We start from the raw sequence: 18,364 nt of genomic DNA on the forward strand, positions 1-18,364 counted from the left end.
TTCCCTTGTCAATTTGGAAACTGTATGACTCATCCAACCATCCACTCTCACATCTTCCATCTGCCCTGCTCACGTTGTAACCATTCAATTCACGCACCCTCCCTCTATCCTACTCATCAATACAGGGCAATACAAGCATGCTCACGACGACAGAAGGAAGATGAGAAACTCAAACGAACGGTCCGGAAGATGTACAGCACTGCACTGGAATACTATCAATTCAACTATGACCTTTGGATGCACCACATACTGCTGGAGAAGGAGCTTGACCCTGATCTGACGGCGACTTCCACCGCCAAGCGTATTGAGAAGGCAGCATTGAACGGTGTCAACCTTTGGGTCCCCAACATAATCAGTTAGTTAATTCTATCTATGGTTATGATCTTAAGTATATTAACCTCATCCACTCCTCCCTCTTCCCTCCAATCTTCAATGTCCAATGACCTCAACCAACTGATATGATATATATTTATACACACGATTACGACTTGATCACACGACACGACACGACACGCCAACCGACATATTCATCTCTCCACATCCCATTCTTTCATTACCTCACGAGAGCGAACATGGAATCATGGTCCCATTATTTAATATATATCTAAACCAAGTCCGGACGTAACACCTCTGGTAACAAGGTATTGGCCGATTGGTCAATCCAACAGTAGTCATACCCGCCCGCAATAAATGACAATCAACTTGATTACTTCCCAAACCATCATAATCCCATCAGGATCAATCAATCAATCAAAGTCAATCAATCTTGTGTGTGCCCTCGTGGCAACAAAGGTGGGGTTGCAAAGTTGAACTTGCATGCATTCAATCATTCATTCATTCAAAGTTCATTGTTGTCATGGCATGAGATGATCGGTGAAGAGTTAGTAACATGTCTGGACAATCATCACCATCACCTCCATCTATGAGGACGATGCAATCATCAAGAAGTACAAATGACATTGCATCATTATATAGTAATAACAATAATAGTTCAACAACGACGACATCATCAGTTGGTGGAGCAGCAACAAGTTCAAGTATGACCTCTTCACAAAAGATGAGCAATAGTGGCAACTCAGTACAACTACCATTGAGTGTTAGCAATGGCAACTTGACCACATTGATACCTCAATCAATGATCAAACAGTACGATCAAGAGGTCATCCACATGTTTGAACGCAACTCTCCAGAGGAGATGAAGAACATAGAATCATCGACCAGATACGAGATAGAGGATAAGAAGAGACAGCTTAGAAGATTGATTGGGTATGTTTGTCAACTCAATAAGGGCCATCTTCATTCATTCAATCATATGACTTACCATGCCTCGCGCGCACACATACAGTAACAAGTATAGAGACTTAGTTGAGGGATCAGACTCGATTGTCAAGATGAAGAAGTCATGCATGACCATCACTGAGAAGATTGGCAACATGCAATCAAGTCTCAAATCATTCAGTGAGAGACGTCTGAAGCACAGCAGTCTTCATTCAAACATCACCAACAACAACACAGGCAACACAGACACAGACACAGACACAGATAGTACATCAGCAGATGAGGATAGTATTATAGCGATATCTAGACACGCCAAGTTCTTGATTGAGATCACAGAGCGTATATGGAGAGCAATCGATCACAATGAGTTCTATGAAGCGGTGGTCCAGTTCCTCAAGGCGAGACATCTGTACATGCTGATGACCGCCGACAGCCAACCACAGACAATCAAGCGACTGATCATCACCATGCCCCTGGTCGAGACGCAGTGGCTGACCATTCAGCAATTCCCCGCAAAGACAACACTGTCGGCCAAGGACTACATGAAGAAGGCCAACCTGTCGATCGAGCAGTACATTGGCTGTCTGTCCACACTCGTACTCTTTGACAACATGACTCTGGACAACGTGATGCAAGAGTTCCTCAAGCTACGCTCATCGTTGTTGGGTGGCATTATCCAGCATGGCACGTCGCAGAAACAGCCAGTCCGCATAACAGTCCAGCGCATGGTCGACTCAATCAAGACGACACTACTCTTTGTTCTCTTGATGTTCTATCCTACATCATCAAGTGATGGACAGCAGCAGGACGATTCCGACTCGTCAACCGAGGTGGACAACCTTGCACATCTGCCCGTGCTCACTTTCACATCGTCCATGCTTGAGACCACATTCACATGGAGTTGTCCGTACATGCACAACGCAATCGACTACTTGGATCAGGTGGACAAGGGCAAGGGCGACAGGAACAGATGGGAGCGGGAGAACAATGAGACAGCACGTGTGGACAAGCGATCATCCACTCAAACGACACACTCGAGTGGCAAAGCAAAGCAATCATCAGCCCTTCACCTCCATGTGAGCGAGCAAGCGATACATAAGCTCACGTTGGAGTGGCTCGATCAAGTTGTTCAGACGATCCGAGCAAGATCAAACGAGTTGTTTGCGCCAGTGACCAATGCCAAGGAGCTGTCACGTCTGCGAGCAGAGGTGTTTGAGGAGCTGGCAACATTCAGAAGTGTCGTGGACAAGTTTGGCGACACATCCACAACAGCTACATCAACAGCCACATGGAACAATGTAATCAAAAGAGTTGTTGGGGTGGACACACCGTGCATCATCGATGTGTTTGAGGAGATACTCTTGCTCAAGTCTGAGCAGATCATAGAGACAGCATTCTCATCGATCAATCTGACAAGCCTGCTGCAGAGCAAGCTGCAGCAGACCAAAGCTGAGGACAAGGACTACAGCGACTATCTGTGGGCCTACCACGACGACGCCACTCAGTCCATCAAGAACAAGACCAATGGAATCACACCCCAGATGGACCTATTCTTGCAACAAGTGGGCCAGATGTACTCTGGATGCATCAGCGACTTCCTCGACCTGTTCCCCGCTTCCTCTGGTACCGCCGCCGCCGCCGCGAAGGAGGCAGGCAATCTCATATCACCGACTCAGTCTCGAGTTGCAAGCAGTCGATTGCTCAGCAAGAGGCAACAACAATCACAGGAGCAGTCAATCGTTGAGAAGTACGAGCTCAAAGAGAATGAACTGCGACAGTTCATGCGCAAATCATTCCACAACTCTATTCGTCAGTTCTGTACCAACAATCAAAGCACTGTCGCCGCATTGGCCACCAGTGCCATCAACAGTCTGGTTGGCTCTGGCATTGGCAGCAGTGGTGGTGTGAGCAGTTCCAAGGCATCATCGTCATCGTCGGCGTCGTCCAACATCCAGGACATCCTGTTCATAGCAAAGACATCCAAGCTACTCTATCGACATATTCAACAACAACCCCAACTCTACTTTGTAGCAAGTGCATCAGAGTCCACTGGAGCCACATCGCCAACATCAAACAGACACAACAGTCACAGCAGCAACAGCAACAACAACAACAGCACCAACAATAGTGGTCACGAGACTCTCATATTGCAACTGGTTGATGAGCTGAAAGAGGTACACTACATTGGATTCATTGCTTGGGTCGAGTACATCACCACACTACATTGTCAATCACTCAAGCAACGAATGAACTCTGATACCATGGTATGGGAGCATGCCCAACAATTAACCAGATCATGGGAGAGTAAGTGTACTTGACTTGGACTTGGAATGGAAAGGACATGACTTGACTGACACCTTATCCCAATTCAAACAGGACACACGATTCCAGGAGTTGAACAACAACCAGACGCCCAGGTGTTGACACCATACCAACCATCAGCATACATCCTATCACTCCTATTCGACATATCACTGGAGAACAACAAGATAAGCATCAATACTCTGGACAAGGTATGTTTGGTCAATTGCATTGAGGCACTGTCCACATACTCACGCCAACTCTATCAAATAGAACATTCAACAATATATCGCATTGACACTCACGAACAAGGTGTACAAAGTGGTACAGTCATACTTGGCATTGAAGACTACAAGTAGCTTCACACCCATTTGCAAGGAGGGCTATCTACAGCTATACGTCGACTTTAAGTATCTTGGATGTATACTCTATGGCAACAAGAAGGCACAGCCTATCAAAGACCCTGTGTTCAACAAGGCCAAGGCCCTCTATGATCGCAGCATTGTATCATCATCATCGTCGTCCAGCACAGACACGACTACACCATCAGCATCGAATAGAACATTCCAAGATATACTATCATTGATTGAGGAGAAGGTATGTGTTGTGGATGGATGCGCGTGGAAGGATGACCTGATGACTGACCAGCCGACTGACGCCCATCCTTCCCTTAGATTGACACTGTGGACATGATACTTTACAAGGACTTCATCAACAGATTCGTCGAATCAACATACTCCAAGACATCAACCATGTTTGGATACTTTACCAAGTCGCACAGGTCGATCATCAAACAGGATCAACAGCAATCGAGGCCCAAGTCAGCGACGAATGAACAACCAAGTACCATGCCACTGGCACGCTGTAATGCCAAGTTCCAACTATTCTCCATTGAATCAATACCGAACCAGACACCACCAGCCACTCCAGAGATGAGGCGTGCAGTAAACAGTGGTGCTGGTAGTGGAATGATGAAACCATCACCAATGTCATCATCAACTACATCACCATCACTTGGCAGAGCAAATGCCACTGGTACCAATGCCACTGCTGCACCGTCTGGAAGTGGATCAACAGGATCAAACAACAATGCATCAAAGTCATCTTCATACTCACTGATGGAGCAGATGAGCAAGAAGATACAACAGCAACTAACAAACATTGGAAAGTAAAGGCATCCATTCATTTTGTTTGTGATCATCACAAACTCGATCAATCTACCAATCAGTCAGTCAATGGATGGAAGAATGATTAGAAGGATCCATGACCATCAATCATCGTTAATGTGATCTGGTCACGTGATGATGTACAGGTCTTGGTTGCGGACCGACAGCCAGACAGATCAAATACTTAAGTATTAATGTGCCGACCAATCAATCAATCGAAGACTCAGACACAGAGTGTCTGTCTTTCATTGAACGAACAAGTACAGATCAACACTTGACATGGTCACATGACCATAGATTGATTGTAAGTATGACCTTGTGTATGTCTGTAGGCTGCAGCTTTTTACGATGAGTGCCCTTGACCCGTTGGACTTTAAGGCAAGCGGTTTGATAGAGAGAGAGATATCTTTCTCCAAAGAAGAACATCTTCATCGACGATTTCCAAAGATGATGGATCACCTTGGATGATGGTATTTGGTGTTGTTGTGGAAGGCCCTTATGTGTGTGTTATTGTGGTGTCAGTGATTGGTAGTTGGGAGTGCCCTCAATAACATCATCAACCAAGATTGCGAGTTGGAGTTAGTGATGCAGACTGAGTGATTGAGTGAGTTGGAGAGGGTGATCCCAAGCCTCATTGTACAATCATCCTTCATCACTTGTGGGTGTGTGTGATAACCTATCAGATGACATGGTGATGAAAGATGCGGGGCTTATGAAACAGGGCGATGGCCCATTACCCGAAGGGGTAATCAGTGTGGTTGACTTGCAAGCCCACACTTGATGTGTGTGTTAGTGTGTTATTAGTAAATAGGCACTCTGACAATCAATCAATCAATCATACACACTACCAACCTACTTACCAATAACATCATCAACATCATTCATTCATAGAGAGAATGAATGAATGAATGAACCGGAGCAGTCAGATGCACTCTCCATTAAATTTCAGTGTGCAAGAGGCAAGAGCTGAAGTGAGCTCCAATCAACAAGGTGTACATTAATAGACACATAATGCGCCGACATCTAATGTTATGCGGGGAGAATGCATCGTGGTAATTAATGTTGTAGTATGTGTATAAGCACATTAACTTTGTGTGTTATAAGTTGGCCCTTTGGAAGACCCTTCAACATACACACACCATCCAACCATCTCCATCACCATCACCATCATTCATACACACACACACTTATCACACTTATCACACTTACATTACATTGATTGATTGCCCACACACACACACCTTATTTCCACAGTTGGTGATGATCATAGTGCCTCCAAGGACTCACTCAATCACTTGGACATACCAAACACAGACAGACAGAGACAATCTTAACTCTATCACCTGCTCACTTACTATCTGTACATAGATATATACATAAATCAAACAAATACATACTTTGTCCAACCATCAATCACTCCACCTCACCCTCTGTAACATACATTCATTCATACATCTTTGTACATATCCATACTTCCATATATCCATATCCAATCAATCAATACCAAATAAATAAAAAGATGGATAACAATAATATAATGTTTGATAACTTCCTGTCGAGCTACTCAACTCAGGCCTACCACCAGTTGCCAACATCGCCAGACTTTAATCAACTACAGCAACAGAACCAACTGACACCAACTGGCAGCAACAGCTGTAGCAGTCTGGACGATTGCCTACTATATACTACCAGCTCTACCTACAAAGAGGACTGCTATAAGGAAGCCTCCGACGCATTCTACTCGGCCACCACCATGGCCATGTCCATGTCCATGTCCTGTCCATCGTCGGCCACCTCCACCACCTCACTGTACGACTGCTGTGATGACCAGATGCTGGACAGGACATCCCAGGACTCATTCTACTCCTATGAGTTGGACTTATCGACTTCGTCCCTCATGAACCATGACAGTGGCTGCAGCAGCAGTGTCCAAACCACGCCCATCCAAGGCTCATACCAACTTCATCAACAAATACTCCTACAACAACAACCACTCCAACAACAACATGTACAGCAGCAGAAGCAACAACAACAGCAACAGTTCAGCTTCCTGCCTTGGAACCAACAACAACCATATATGTTGTCATCATCTGACATCGTCCCGACACTTTATCCCATTAGCCCCATCGAGACGTTCTCCTCGCAATCACATGATACTCTCTCGGTATATGATCTAAACAACACGCTCAAGCTGGTCAACCATTGCACCAGTGACGGCTCCTCCGACAACCAACTACTCCCCGATGTACCATTATCACCCTCCGAAGACTCATCCTCCACCTCCTCCACGCCCGCCAACAGCAGAAGTGGTGCCGCCTCGCCAAAGATACCCGACCAACAACAACAACAACAACCGTATACCATATCGCCATCGTTTGTAGAACAACAACGTATGGCACATGAACAACTCTGCGCCTCACCTAAGTCAGAGGTGCCCTCGCCAATCCCCGAAGCCCCACTCAGCCCATCCAAGCCAAAGAAGCTAATAGATATCTGTGACCTGTTCATCAAGGAGCACACGGCCATGGTGAGAGACGGTGGCAAGCGACAAGTGTTCATTGATGCCTTTGCACTGAAGCACAGCGTCGACTTGACCAGGATGTACTCGATACTCCATGTGATGAAGTGTATTGGCATCATCGAGAAGCGTGGCCACAACTCCTATCACTGGCTGGGCATGAACAACATTCGTCCATCTATCGAGGCCATCTTCCACTCGACCCACAACTACCTCACTGGCGAACTCGAGTTTGTCTGTGACAAGTGCAAGGCCAACTATGAGCGCAAGCTCTCTGGACAGTCATGCAACACCGAAGGCTCTGGCGCCTGTCCATCCCCCATGAACGATGCCAAGCTCAAACAAAACACCAAGCTAAGTCTGATATACAAGCAGTTCATCAAGTTATTCTTCCTCAATGTATGTTTGATTAACTGGCAGCCTTTGCTCCACAGTCACTGACCCTAATACCTACTCACTCATACATAGGATACTGTCTCTTGCAAGAATGCCAAGGAGATATATCATACTCATTTGACAACGGCCAAGTCCCGAAGACTGTACGACATGGCACTCATCTTGGACAGTATTAATTTAATTACCAAGACTGTTAGTCCAGGCAAGAACAAGATCCAGTACTACAAGTGGAATGGATCGCCCACCTTGGACGAGTTGAGAGAGTCCAGTTGTCTGCCCTACCTCAACCAGACCCTTTAAATAGGGGGTCTGCTGCTGACCAGTGTCCAACATCCAATCCGACCATTATATATATATATATACACTTCCATTAATATTTATTACACATATCGATACTTATACATTCTGCAACTCCACTAATATCAATCCAACAACCAATCAATCAATCAATCAATCAATAATACCAACTTATCTATCTATCCAATAACAATACATAGACAATAACCAAATAACAATGAATAAAGTTCCAGAAAGGATGGTGACCATCAATCAATCATCATCAATCATCAACCATCATAACAACATTGATCGTTTGAATGGACTATGAATGTCCCTGTACATTCATGATTTATATAATAAGGTAACAACTACTCTTCGGAGAGATGTTGAATAGACTTGTTCATATAGATGATGGCTGGAACTGTAAGGAATGAACTGGCCAGGAAGAGGAAGTCGAACCACCGATGATAGAAGTTGAACTCAATGTCACCAAGAATCTGTGTGATTATCACTCGGTAGTCTTCATGGAGACTGGTTCGCATTAGTAGCACTGACGAGATGAAGTACATGCCCATGATCTGTGCCAGTACCAGTACAATGTTGTTCGATGTAATGCTGCTACTATACTCATGGAATATCTTCATCAGCTGATTGAGGAAGCCACGCACAGAGCTGGCCGTCATCAGTCCAATCATCAAGAATGAGATGGGTTGCGACCAGAACTGCACGTCCACCTCAATGTGCAGGTATCGCAGCATGATATCAAATGTGCGACTAACCGGATCCATGCCGCCACGACGATCATACACAATGTTGAGCACGCTCATTATAACCTTGTACACGCAGTAGCCAGAGAAGAAGTAGCCCAGCCAGTTGTAAAATCGTCCCAGTCTTGTCGTCGAGAAGACGATGCGCTCCTTCTCCAGCTTGAGCTCGTGCAGCTGGGAGAACAGATCGCGGTTCAAGTCCTCCAGTATCTTGGTCTCTGATTCGAGCTGCTTGATGTCGTCCGTGGGCTGTGACGTTCGATGGACGATCGATGTGAACCATGACAAGAGTGTGGCGGCGCGTGGCTGGCCAGAGCTGGCCGACATTGAATTGCGCTTGAGCATCTCCTTTCTCGCCAGCAGTATCCTTCGCTTCTTGCTGAACAGCTTGTCGAGTGAGTGCTGGAGTTGTCGTTCGATCTGTGTGATTGTGCTGTCTTTGACGGGCCGCAGGAAGTATGTAATGTAGAGGTAAGGTGACATGACGGCACCATAACCCGAGAGCAATGCCATCACTGTCACACCAATGATACCAATCCTACCAATGCCCATCTCAAATGATACCGTTCCATTATCCTCCTTCAATATTGGGAATGGATTACCAATCCACCAGAACAACATCAAGTATAGACCAAGGCATAATGAGCTTAATATATGTGTTCTTAACTGTCTACCAGCTTGACATAGATTGATTGAGTGAGTGATGGTGAGTGAGTGGTTGGGAATCATTCCAAGGTGTTTGATTGATTGATCACGATCACATACTTGTGGAGAAGAAGAGATAGAACTGATAGTACGGCAGGACAATGACAAGGTCTACCAGCATCATGAAGAGATCAAACTTCCAACACATGTATCGCCAACTTGACAATGTACATGTAGGTTAGTGGCTGAACGAGGAGGCCAACATCAACAACATACTTACTCTCTATCCATGATATCCATGATCTCAAAGATGATCAGCTCAAACATGGTGCAGGAGAGAGCGAACATCATTGAGAATGATAGTTGTACGGTGACTCGCTTGACTTCATAGTCGCGAAACAGTATCTTTAGGAAGTATATCCAACCAAATACAAAGAAGCCAATGAACGACAGTGAGAACACTGACGTATTATAAGTATAGCTTGATATAGTGCTGACAATCCTTGACGATGATACTATTGACCAGTAGCCATTACCACCAGCTACTTCTGCTGCTGCTGCTGAAATCGCGGCTGCCTCTGCCAAAGTTGCATTCATTGTTATTGTTGTCAAAGTAAGTATTGAATGAACATTAATATATCTTTGCTGAACTTCTTGGTGATGGTTGAGATTGAAATTTCTCAATTTCAATTACATCTTCACTGGTTTCAGGAAGATTGTAACTGCATCTACCTCCATTGATAATATTAAATTGTCATGCAATAGAATACCAATGTCAAATAATTAATATTGATGATGGTAAAATTTTCCAGCTAAAATACAAATAAATTAACCGACTTCACTCATCATATGCGCATGTGGTCCAATGGTAGAATGTTTCCCTGCCACGGAAGCGATCCGAGTTCGATTCTCGGCATGCGCACTCTTTTTAATGTTTATTCATTCTTTGGAGTCGGAATCCCCCATTGATCGTCGGGCTCGTCATAGCCCTGCTGCGCGGCTCCGTGGCCAGAGTCAGCGTCAACTGCATCATGATGCCCTGCCCCTGGACAGAGGCACCAAGCAAGGTGACCCTCCCTCCCCGACGCTCTTTGTTCTGGTCATCGAGGCACTGGCAGCAGCAATCAACGCCGACCCCTCCCAATTGTGGGTCTGCCTGTGTCACCGCCCCTCGACACGTTAGTCGACGGCAAGAAAGTCTCCACCGTCCGCAAGAAGGTCAAGCATCATGTTACACACTCTAGTAAAAAAAAATAAAAATAGGGTTTGCTCGATGCAGGGATCGAACCTGCGACCGCGGCGTTATTAGCACCGTGCTCTACCGACTGAGCTAATCGAGCTGATGGATCCTAAACACTAGATTCAACTCTTTTAGAGCGGAATTTCGGTGGGTTTTCTGACCAAAAGAAGGAGTATCAATCTTGATGGACTCCGAGTTTGGAATTCCAAACCAATACTCATACCACGTAAAGACAATCCTTAACAAAGTAGGGAAGACAACCGAACGACAAATGTTTAATTGTCTTCCCTACTTTTTGTTTTAATAAGATAGATTATTGGTGGAACCAATCTACCAGATAAAGGAAATTCTTATTTTTGGATTCGTTGTTCATATAAAAATATATTGATTTAATAAAGGATTAATAAGTATTATTTTAAGTTCTTATCCAGAACAAACATGATTAATTGCCCAGGTTAACTTTGGTCAATAAGTCCCCCTACAAAACGTCATTTTATAACCCTGTCGACCCATAGGCACCAGATAACCAATCAATTTTCCTGATTTGGTGGGCCACATTAATGGTGGATTTCCCACTTGGTCACGGGTTTGACTGAACAGCGCATCCCTCAGGGACCTCTGCCCCATTGATAGTGGGCGACTGGTGAATGATGGATACTTTGAAGATGGTTGATCTTAAAGTCTTGTGATGATAAGTTGGGTAAAGGTTAGATTAGGAGGAAGCATCTTCTGAAAGATTCCATTAATAGATTTTCAATGTTTGATTTGTTATCGTTTCTCCAAGATCAAATTAAAAACAAATATCTTCCCCCACAACCAATCACTCGTGTGTCGGTTGGATTGGTGAACCAATTATTATTATTATTATCTCTGTTGGTCTCTCTCCCTCTTTCGACTAGATTGTATAAGTATAAATAGACAAGACATTATCATTCCAAATGTAATATATATAGTAATTTATTATAATATAATCAATCATCTTCTATCTCTGTGATACATATATATACCTTAATATATATATATTCACAAAGTTGTAAAATCAATCCAAAATAGGTTTTGGTAAGTAATATGAACATACTTCCACTTGAATTAAAATGGAGCTGGAATCTAACATAGTCAACCTTAATGTAGTAGAAATACTTGAAGCTCCAGAGCTATCACCACTCCCACTCACCATGTCACTTGTCCAGAACAGCTTGGTAGTCTCAACTGGCACCAATGGCACGACTGTAACTCTAAAGTTGCACTCCTCCTCTGGCAATGTTGCCATCAAGGCCCTGACTGTGGCCGTCCGTGATTCGAACGGAACCAACTTGGACTACCCCAACGCCAACAACGTCACTGTGTCCACCTCGCTCTACACTTTCACCAGCACCAAGGTCCTCCAGCCAGGAACCTACACCATGTTTGGTGCTTACCAGACCAGCAATGGTGCATGGTCCAGTTTTGTTAGCCAAAAGGTCAGTGTGTCCAACACCATTGTACAGGAGTCCCTGGAGTTGACTGAGAACGGTCCCAATGTCACTGCCGTGCTCAAGATCAACAGCAAGCCAACCCCAACAACCTTGCAATCTCTCACTGTTGCCGTGCGCGATGACAACAACAACAACCTTGACTTCCCCAACCTCTTCAGCGTCAACGTTGGTACATCAACGTACTCATTCAATGAGACTCAAAGCTTCAACCCAGGCACCTACACTGCCTTTGGAGCATTTGAGCTCAACAATGTATGGGTGAGCCTCCCCTCGCAGACCTTTGTCGTGTCGGGCTCCATCACACCATCTCCCCCATCCAACCTTGCAGTCACTGGAACCACCGACTCCTCGGTCACTCTGTCCTGGAGTGCTGGCAATGGTACCACCACCTACAATGTAGTCCGCGATGGCTCCAACATTGCAAGTGTTAGTGGTTTGACCTACACTGATACTGGTCTCACCCCGGGCACTTCCTACACCTATGCAGTGGTTGGTGTTAACTCTTCCGGTACCGCTTCGACTGCCACCCCATCTGTCATTGCTACCACAACTGGTGTGAACGCTGGTCCTGGCACTCGTCTTGGAAAGAACAACGTCTTCTGGGATGACTTCAACTCTGGCTCCTTGAACACTACCAACTGGACCCTCAACAAAACATCGTCCTATACCAACAACGGACCCACCAACGCCAAAGACCACAAGTTGGACTACTTGAACCCCAACTGCATCTCCTTCAAGGACAGCAACGTTGTGTTCACCGCCCAGGATGCTGGCTTCAAGATCTCTGGTTTCCCTCAGGGTGGCAGCTTGGGTGCATGGTACACTGCGTTCATCACTACCGAGTTTAGTCCAAACGGATTCCAGGTAAAGACCAACGACTACTTGGAGGGCAAGTTCTACTTGCCACCCAACATTGGCGCATGGCCAGCCCTTTGGACCTGGAAGGATGGCAATGGTGAGATCGACGTCTTTGAGTACCACCCTGACAACCCCAACCTCTTGGAGCTCTCCAACCACGTCAACAAGGCTAGTGAGTACTACACCAACGCCAGTACTATCGCCCCCAACAAATGGATTACCATTGGTGCTTTGCTCGGCGCCAACTCGGTCAAATGGTACGTCAATGGTGTCAATGTTTGGTCTGACAACACTGGTGTTGGAAATGGATTCCAATCCTACATCAACTTGAACCTTTCCCTCGACGATGGATACCCCGAGAACAATCATCCAGGCCCAACTGCTGGACAGATCATCACCTTCTCGACAGACTATGTTGGTGTTTGGCGTTAATACCACATTGTACTCGTTCTGTCCAACCTCTCAATACAATATGTCTAATCATCATTGTCACCCCCCAAACTTCATTATGATTGTCTGTCTCTTTCTCTCTCTTTCTTTGATTGGGCTGCCTTGCTTGCCAACTTGATGTTGGGTATTGTGTACACAGTGTGAAGCCTGGCAATTATTGGATGAATGAATGATTGAATGAATGAACGGAGGTGGATTATTTATCAAATAATATTATTATTTATTGGTCATGACAATCAACAACAAGGTCCAATCTTGTGTTTCAATTGCCAAGATAAAGGTATGATGAGACACTCGTTAGATAGAGTGAACGAATGAACGCACGCATCAAAACAAGACAGACTTGGATCGGCCCAATCTCTTCTTGATCTCCTCCTCCTTCTTCTTTTTCTCCTCTTCCTTCTTCTTCTCTGCAGCAAACTTGGGATCATCCATCTTAATATATGCCTCCAAGAAACATTTTTGCTATAATTGGTTGGTTGGTTGGATGTGAGAGGAGCAAGAGTCAGTCAATCAGTGTCTGGATGATTGTTTGTTTGCTTGATTGTTACATACTGGGAAGCATTCAAAGAATCGTTTGTAGCCTCCAGAAAGCAGGTAGGTCTCTGGATAGTGAACATTGGGATATTCATTAAAGGTCCTGTCCAAGTCTCTGAACTTGGTGTAGCTGTGGTGGAATGTGATTGTTGGTAAGTAAGTATAAAGTGGTGATACTGCCTGTGGACTGACTAACAAACTTACCAATCGGGTGCTCTCTTTGAGGAGAATTCACAGTGGAAGATGATGATCATCTTCTTCTGATGCTCCTTTGGCGGGAAGAAGTACTTCCTGAGGGCCGACTCGGAAGCGCTGGGTGGAATATTAATGGCGTTGTTAATATGTCCACCATTGTATTCGTAGGCATATCGGCAGTCGATCACAGTTATGTGTTTATTTACATCGTCCATCAACTCTGATAACTAATGGTTGTGAGAGGGTGGGATGAGTGTTAGTCCATGTCCCCTTTGACCATGTCCATGTCCACGAGATCTAGTACTTACAGTCTCTGGTAAAATATTGTTATAACCTGGCTTTCCATTGCAAATTGGCAACTTCAACTTGTAGTCATCTTGGTCGAGAAGGCAGCCAGTGTCTGCACCATTGAGACAGTCGTCGCTCAAGTTGTTGGTGCTGTTGTTGTCAAATGGTAGTGGCTTTGACTTTGGCGACGCCTTGATCCACTGACTTGTGGTCGTGGTGCTGGTCGTCGAAGTGGTCGATGTAGTCTTGTTGACATTGTCCTCATTGTTGTTGCAGCTACCATCAAAGTAACCGCCACTGTTGCTGCCACCCTCGAGAGTGTCGCCTGCCAATGATCGTTGGTCATATCTCGTCCTCTTCTTCATCTTGTTGATGCCTGAGCTGTTGTAGCTCTTCAATGAGTGCAAGATGTTCTGCTGGTTCTGCGAGGCCTCTGCATCGGGTCGCGGCACATAGCCAGAGAACGATTTTGACGAGCTGCCAGTGGACTTGGACAACATGTTCACCTTGGATGGTGTCTTGTAGGGTGAAGCCTCCACGTTATTGTTGGCCTCAACAATGTGGATGTTGGGCGTTGATGGTGGAGGAGAGGAGGCTGGTGGCGATGCCTGGTCCGACTCAAGATGGAGGAAGTTGGGCGCCTGCACAAACTTGACCGGTGTACCTTGGTCCTCGCTCGTATTGAACAGAACGGTGGCTGGAGAGGGCTCCGGGCTGCGTGGATACGAGGTCAAGAGGAAGGAGTTGGGCGCACTCAATGAGAACGGCTCAACTCCCGGCGTGGGCGACAGCCTGTTGGCACCCATGTGCGGCGAGGGCGGTGACGAGATAGAGTTCTGGAACATGACGCCACTGGCAGGTGAGTGCTTGGCTCCGCTATATGAGCGACGATCAAAGTTGAGCTGCTTGCTGTCGCGTCTAAACATCTCGCCGCCATGACAGGAGACGGAGCGTGGCAGCAGGTCCGAGTCGCTCAGATCCATCTTGGGCAAGTCGGACACCGATCGTGACAGTGGCGAGTTGGTACCCTGATTGATCGAGAGATTGGTGAACTGCGACAGGTAGATGTTCTGTGAGTTGCGATGCTTCTTCAATGGCTTGCCATCAATGTCGCACTCGGCTTCGACTCCGCCAGCTGCAGCATCTGCGCCTGGACTCTTGATGGGTGTTGGTTGCGACGCCGACTCTGCGCCACACTCCTCGGTGATCATTCCAAACATGCGGGGTGTTGTGTTGGGTGTCGAGTGTTGTTGTTGTTGATGTTGATGTTGTTGGAAGGCAAAGGTCAACGATGGCATTGACTGGCTCAAGATACTGTTAGGTTTGAGTGGCTTTAGATGTGTGGATGTGGAAGTTGAAGACGAATCGGTTGGCTTGGCGGTGTAGGTTATCGAGTTGCTGAATGGATTGGTACTGGATGGTATTATTATCTGTGGTTGTTGTTGTTGATGATGTTGATGTTGTTGATTGAACAATGTAGAGCCAGTCGGATAGCCGTGATATTGTTGTTGTTGTTGGTGATGTTGGTGTTGATGTTGGTGGTGATTGCGTGGCGACATCCTCTGGACTGGTGCCATTATTGTGGTGGTCAATGGCGGAGACAACTTGCCGATTGGTGGATGGGTGGAGGAAAGTGATATGATGTTGTTCTGGTTAAAGTCATTCTCCTTGTTGGAGTCACCCAGGTCAGCAAGCGAAAGTTTCAACATCGTGTTGTTGGAGGTGGAGGTGGCGGCAGTCACAGGTGTTGAAGTCAAAGTATCTTTGTTGTTTGTTATGACCATGTCGTGTCAGGTGATTGGTTGATTGATTGATTGATATTGAATGAATGAATGAATTAAGGATATGCTCGAGTCTCGAGTTGGTGTAGTTTGATTGATTGATTGAATTATTGATGGTGTAGTTGTAGTAATTGTTGAATTGATGGTTATTGTATGTTACTCTCTCAGCGCGGATGGGGAATGATACAAATGATGTAATTGATTACATGTGAATCTTTGACAAAGAATGATTAATTGTAATGATGATGATGATGATCAAAGAGTTTGTTTGAGTAGTTGTGTATAAGCCGGCTGTAGTTGTTGTTGTTGGTATTGGTTGATTGATTGGTTGATTGGATGGTTGGATATGGATGGATGGATTGTTGTCCAAGAGTGTGGAAAAGGAGAGTGGTAGTAGGTAGTGGTTAATTAGTATTAGTATCACCAGGTATATATATATTATCATCAACATCATCATCAGTCATTGGAGAGAGTGTGGCATTGTCGTATTTGTGATGGCGAGGCGTGGAGTGGCAAGGGCGTGGAGTTGAGTTGAGTGTAGAGGAGATGGAGATGGAGTGAATGAATGATGGGAGAAATATTGGAAATGTGATCAACATGTTGGATTGGACGCGTCGTCCATTGCAAAGGATATAAGTAGTAGATGAGGGCAAGTGAGGTCCAATTCGAGTGAGTGTGTTTGAAGTTGAGCGAGTTACATCACATGATGGAAACAAAAAAGGTGTTTGTTTGTTTGTTTGTTTGTTCGTTGTTGCGATATCTTGGTAGGTGGTCCAAGCGATGAGGAGACTAGTCTAGCACCTACACCCCCGACACCTTGGATTGGTGGCAGGGTGGCAGGTGGCACTGCCCATCACATCAATCATTCATTCATTAGATAATAATAGCTTCCACACTTCCACACACACAAACACACTCAACAACAAGCTGCAAACGACAACAGGCCCCTACCTGGTTAGGTCAGATGTTTGTTTGGTTGTTGTTTGTTTGATTGATGGTTGGTGTTGGTGTTGTTGAGATGAGTAAGTGAGGTGAGGTAAAATGGGTCCAAAGGTGAGGTAAACTTGAGAGTTTAAACTTTCATACACACAAGTTGTTGTTGTTGATGGTTGATTGATTGATTGATTGATTGAACATCTGATGAATGGATGAATGGATGCATTGGTATGAGAGGAGAGAGAAGGTAGTAGCCTTGGTGATTGATGGTATTTACATCGTTTGTGATAAATGTGATGCTTAAATGAATGAGGAGGCGCGCGCAATTGCAAACTTTGTAGATTGGTGGTGTTGTTGTTTGTGAACATGAACACACACTCTTTGACAAACAAACAAACAAACAAACATTTGTTGTTGATCAAGTGAAGTGAGCTGGTCCAGATGGACCATTGATCATTGATCATTATCAGCTGATGATTGATCATCACATCACACTTGTATACACGAGTAGTTGTTGGAGGATATACCCGACATCCATACCAAGTGGGCATGGAAAGGGCATATATATTATTTACATTAAGTGTATAGTGTATGATTGTTTGTTTGTTTGGTTGATTGATTGATTACAATATAATATGAATATATATAATAAATCTAAATACAAATCCAATTATTATTATTATTATGATAAATAACTGGAAGGAAAATGAATTTAAAGATTGTGATGTTGATGATGATGGCGAAGATGGAATGTGAAGTGTAGATATGCTTTGAAGTCGTTGTTGGGCACTGGATCGTGATATTGTCATGTTCGCATCGCATCGTGTTGTTGGTGGCCATATGCAACTGTTTGGTTGGTGATGGGCTGGATGTTTATGTGTGTGTTGTTGACAGACCTGGAGAACTTGTCATCAAGGGTGGTCATTAATGCCATGGTTGGCTAACCAATCAGGCCGGCCGGCCATCATATTATTAATTGGACCGAGGAGGACACACGCACATACGCACAACACAAGAGGGTGACTATAACAAAGAAAGGGTGCATGGGAGGTGCAGGGAGGATGGTCATGTACATAGACTGGGTCCTTGTCATCAAAATGATGTTGGCGCGTAAGTTTATGGACAAGCACACACAAGGCGCGACGTCCCAAAATAGTGATCGTATGCCTTCTGTGGGGGTGTGATATACCAAAAAGAGTGGATTGCAAATTCAAAAAACCAATTAATTAAACTCGATACACGGCTCACACTTCG

The 18,364-nt window shown here is 45.1% G+C and overlaps 6 protein-coding genes across 6 annotated transcripts; 4 read left to right on the top strand and 2 right to left on the bottom strand.

The window, feature by feature from the left end:
• Positions 1-189: 189 nt before the first annotated feature.
• SAMD00019534_076860 (hypothetical protein) lies at positions 190-360 on the top strand (the record flags this gene model as incomplete). The annotated part of the gene is made up of 1 exon (XM_012897383.1): positions 190-360. The coding sequence occupies one exon, from the start codon at positions 190-192 to the stop codon at positions 358-360; it is 171 nt and encodes a 56-aa protein (XP_012752837.1).
• A 679-nt stretch (positions 361-1,039) lies between these two features.
• On the top strand, positions 1,040-4,751 carry SAMD00019534_076870 (hypothetical protein; the record flags this gene model as incomplete). Its single annotated transcript, XM_012897384.1, has 5 exons — positions 1,040-1,266; positions 1,346-3,582; positions 3,655-3,791; positions 3,853-4,176; positions 4,254-4,751. The coding sequence occupies 5 exons, from the start codon at positions 1,040-1,042 to the stop codon at positions 4,749-4,751; spliced, it is 3,423 nt and encodes a 1,140-aa protein (XP_012752838.1).
• Positions 4,752-6,264: 1,513 nt separating this feature from the next.
• SAMD00019534_076880 (hypothetical protein) lies at positions 6,265-7,956 on the top strand (the record flags this gene model as incomplete). Its single annotated transcript, XM_012897385.1, has 2 exons — positions 6,265-7,662; positions 7,732-7,956. Coding segments are annotated over 2 exons (1,623 nt in total), but the record flags the coding sequence as incomplete, so codon positions are not given.
• A 350-nt stretch (positions 7,957-8,306) lies between these two features.
• SAMD00019534_076890 (hypothetical protein) lies at positions 8,307-9,947 on the bottom strand (the record flags this gene model as incomplete). Its single annotated transcript, XM_012897386.1, has 3 exons — positions 8,307-9,382; positions 9,471-9,568; positions 9,631-9,947. 3 exons carry the CDS (start codon positions 9,945-9,947, stop codon positions 8,307-8,309), a joined length of 1,491 nt encoding a protein of 496 aa, XP_012752840.1.
• A 1,818-nt stretch (positions 9,948-11,765) lies between these two features.
• Positions 11,766-13,355, top strand: SAMD00019534_076900 (hypothetical protein; the record flags this gene model as incomplete). The annotated part of the gene is made up of 1 exon (XM_012897387.1): positions 11,766-13,355. The coding sequence occupies one exon, from the start codon at positions 11,766-11,768 to the stop codon at positions 13,353-13,355; it is 1,590 nt and encodes a 529-aa protein (XP_012752841.1).
• A 345-nt stretch (positions 13,356-13,700) lies between these two features.
• SAMD00019534_076910 (hypothetical protein) lies at positions 13,701-16,177 on the bottom strand (the record flags this gene model as incomplete). Its single annotated transcript, XM_012897388.1, has 4 exons — positions 13,701-13,838; positions 13,929-14,040; positions 14,115-14,332; positions 14,414-16,177. The coding sequence occupies 4 exons, from the start codon at positions 16,175-16,177 to the stop codon at positions 13,701-13,703; spliced, it is 2,232 nt and encodes a 743-aa protein (XP_012752842.1).
• Between the last annotated feature and the right edge of the window lie 2,187 nt (positions 16,178-18,364).

The sequence above is a fragment of the Acytostelium subglobosum genome (genome assembly GCF_000787575.1).
Source record: "Acytostelium subglobosum LB1 DNA, scaffold: scaffold15, whole genome shotgun sequence".
NCBI lineage: Eukaryota > Evosea > Eumycetozoa > Acytosteliales > Acytosteliaceae > Acytostelium > Acytostelium subglobosum.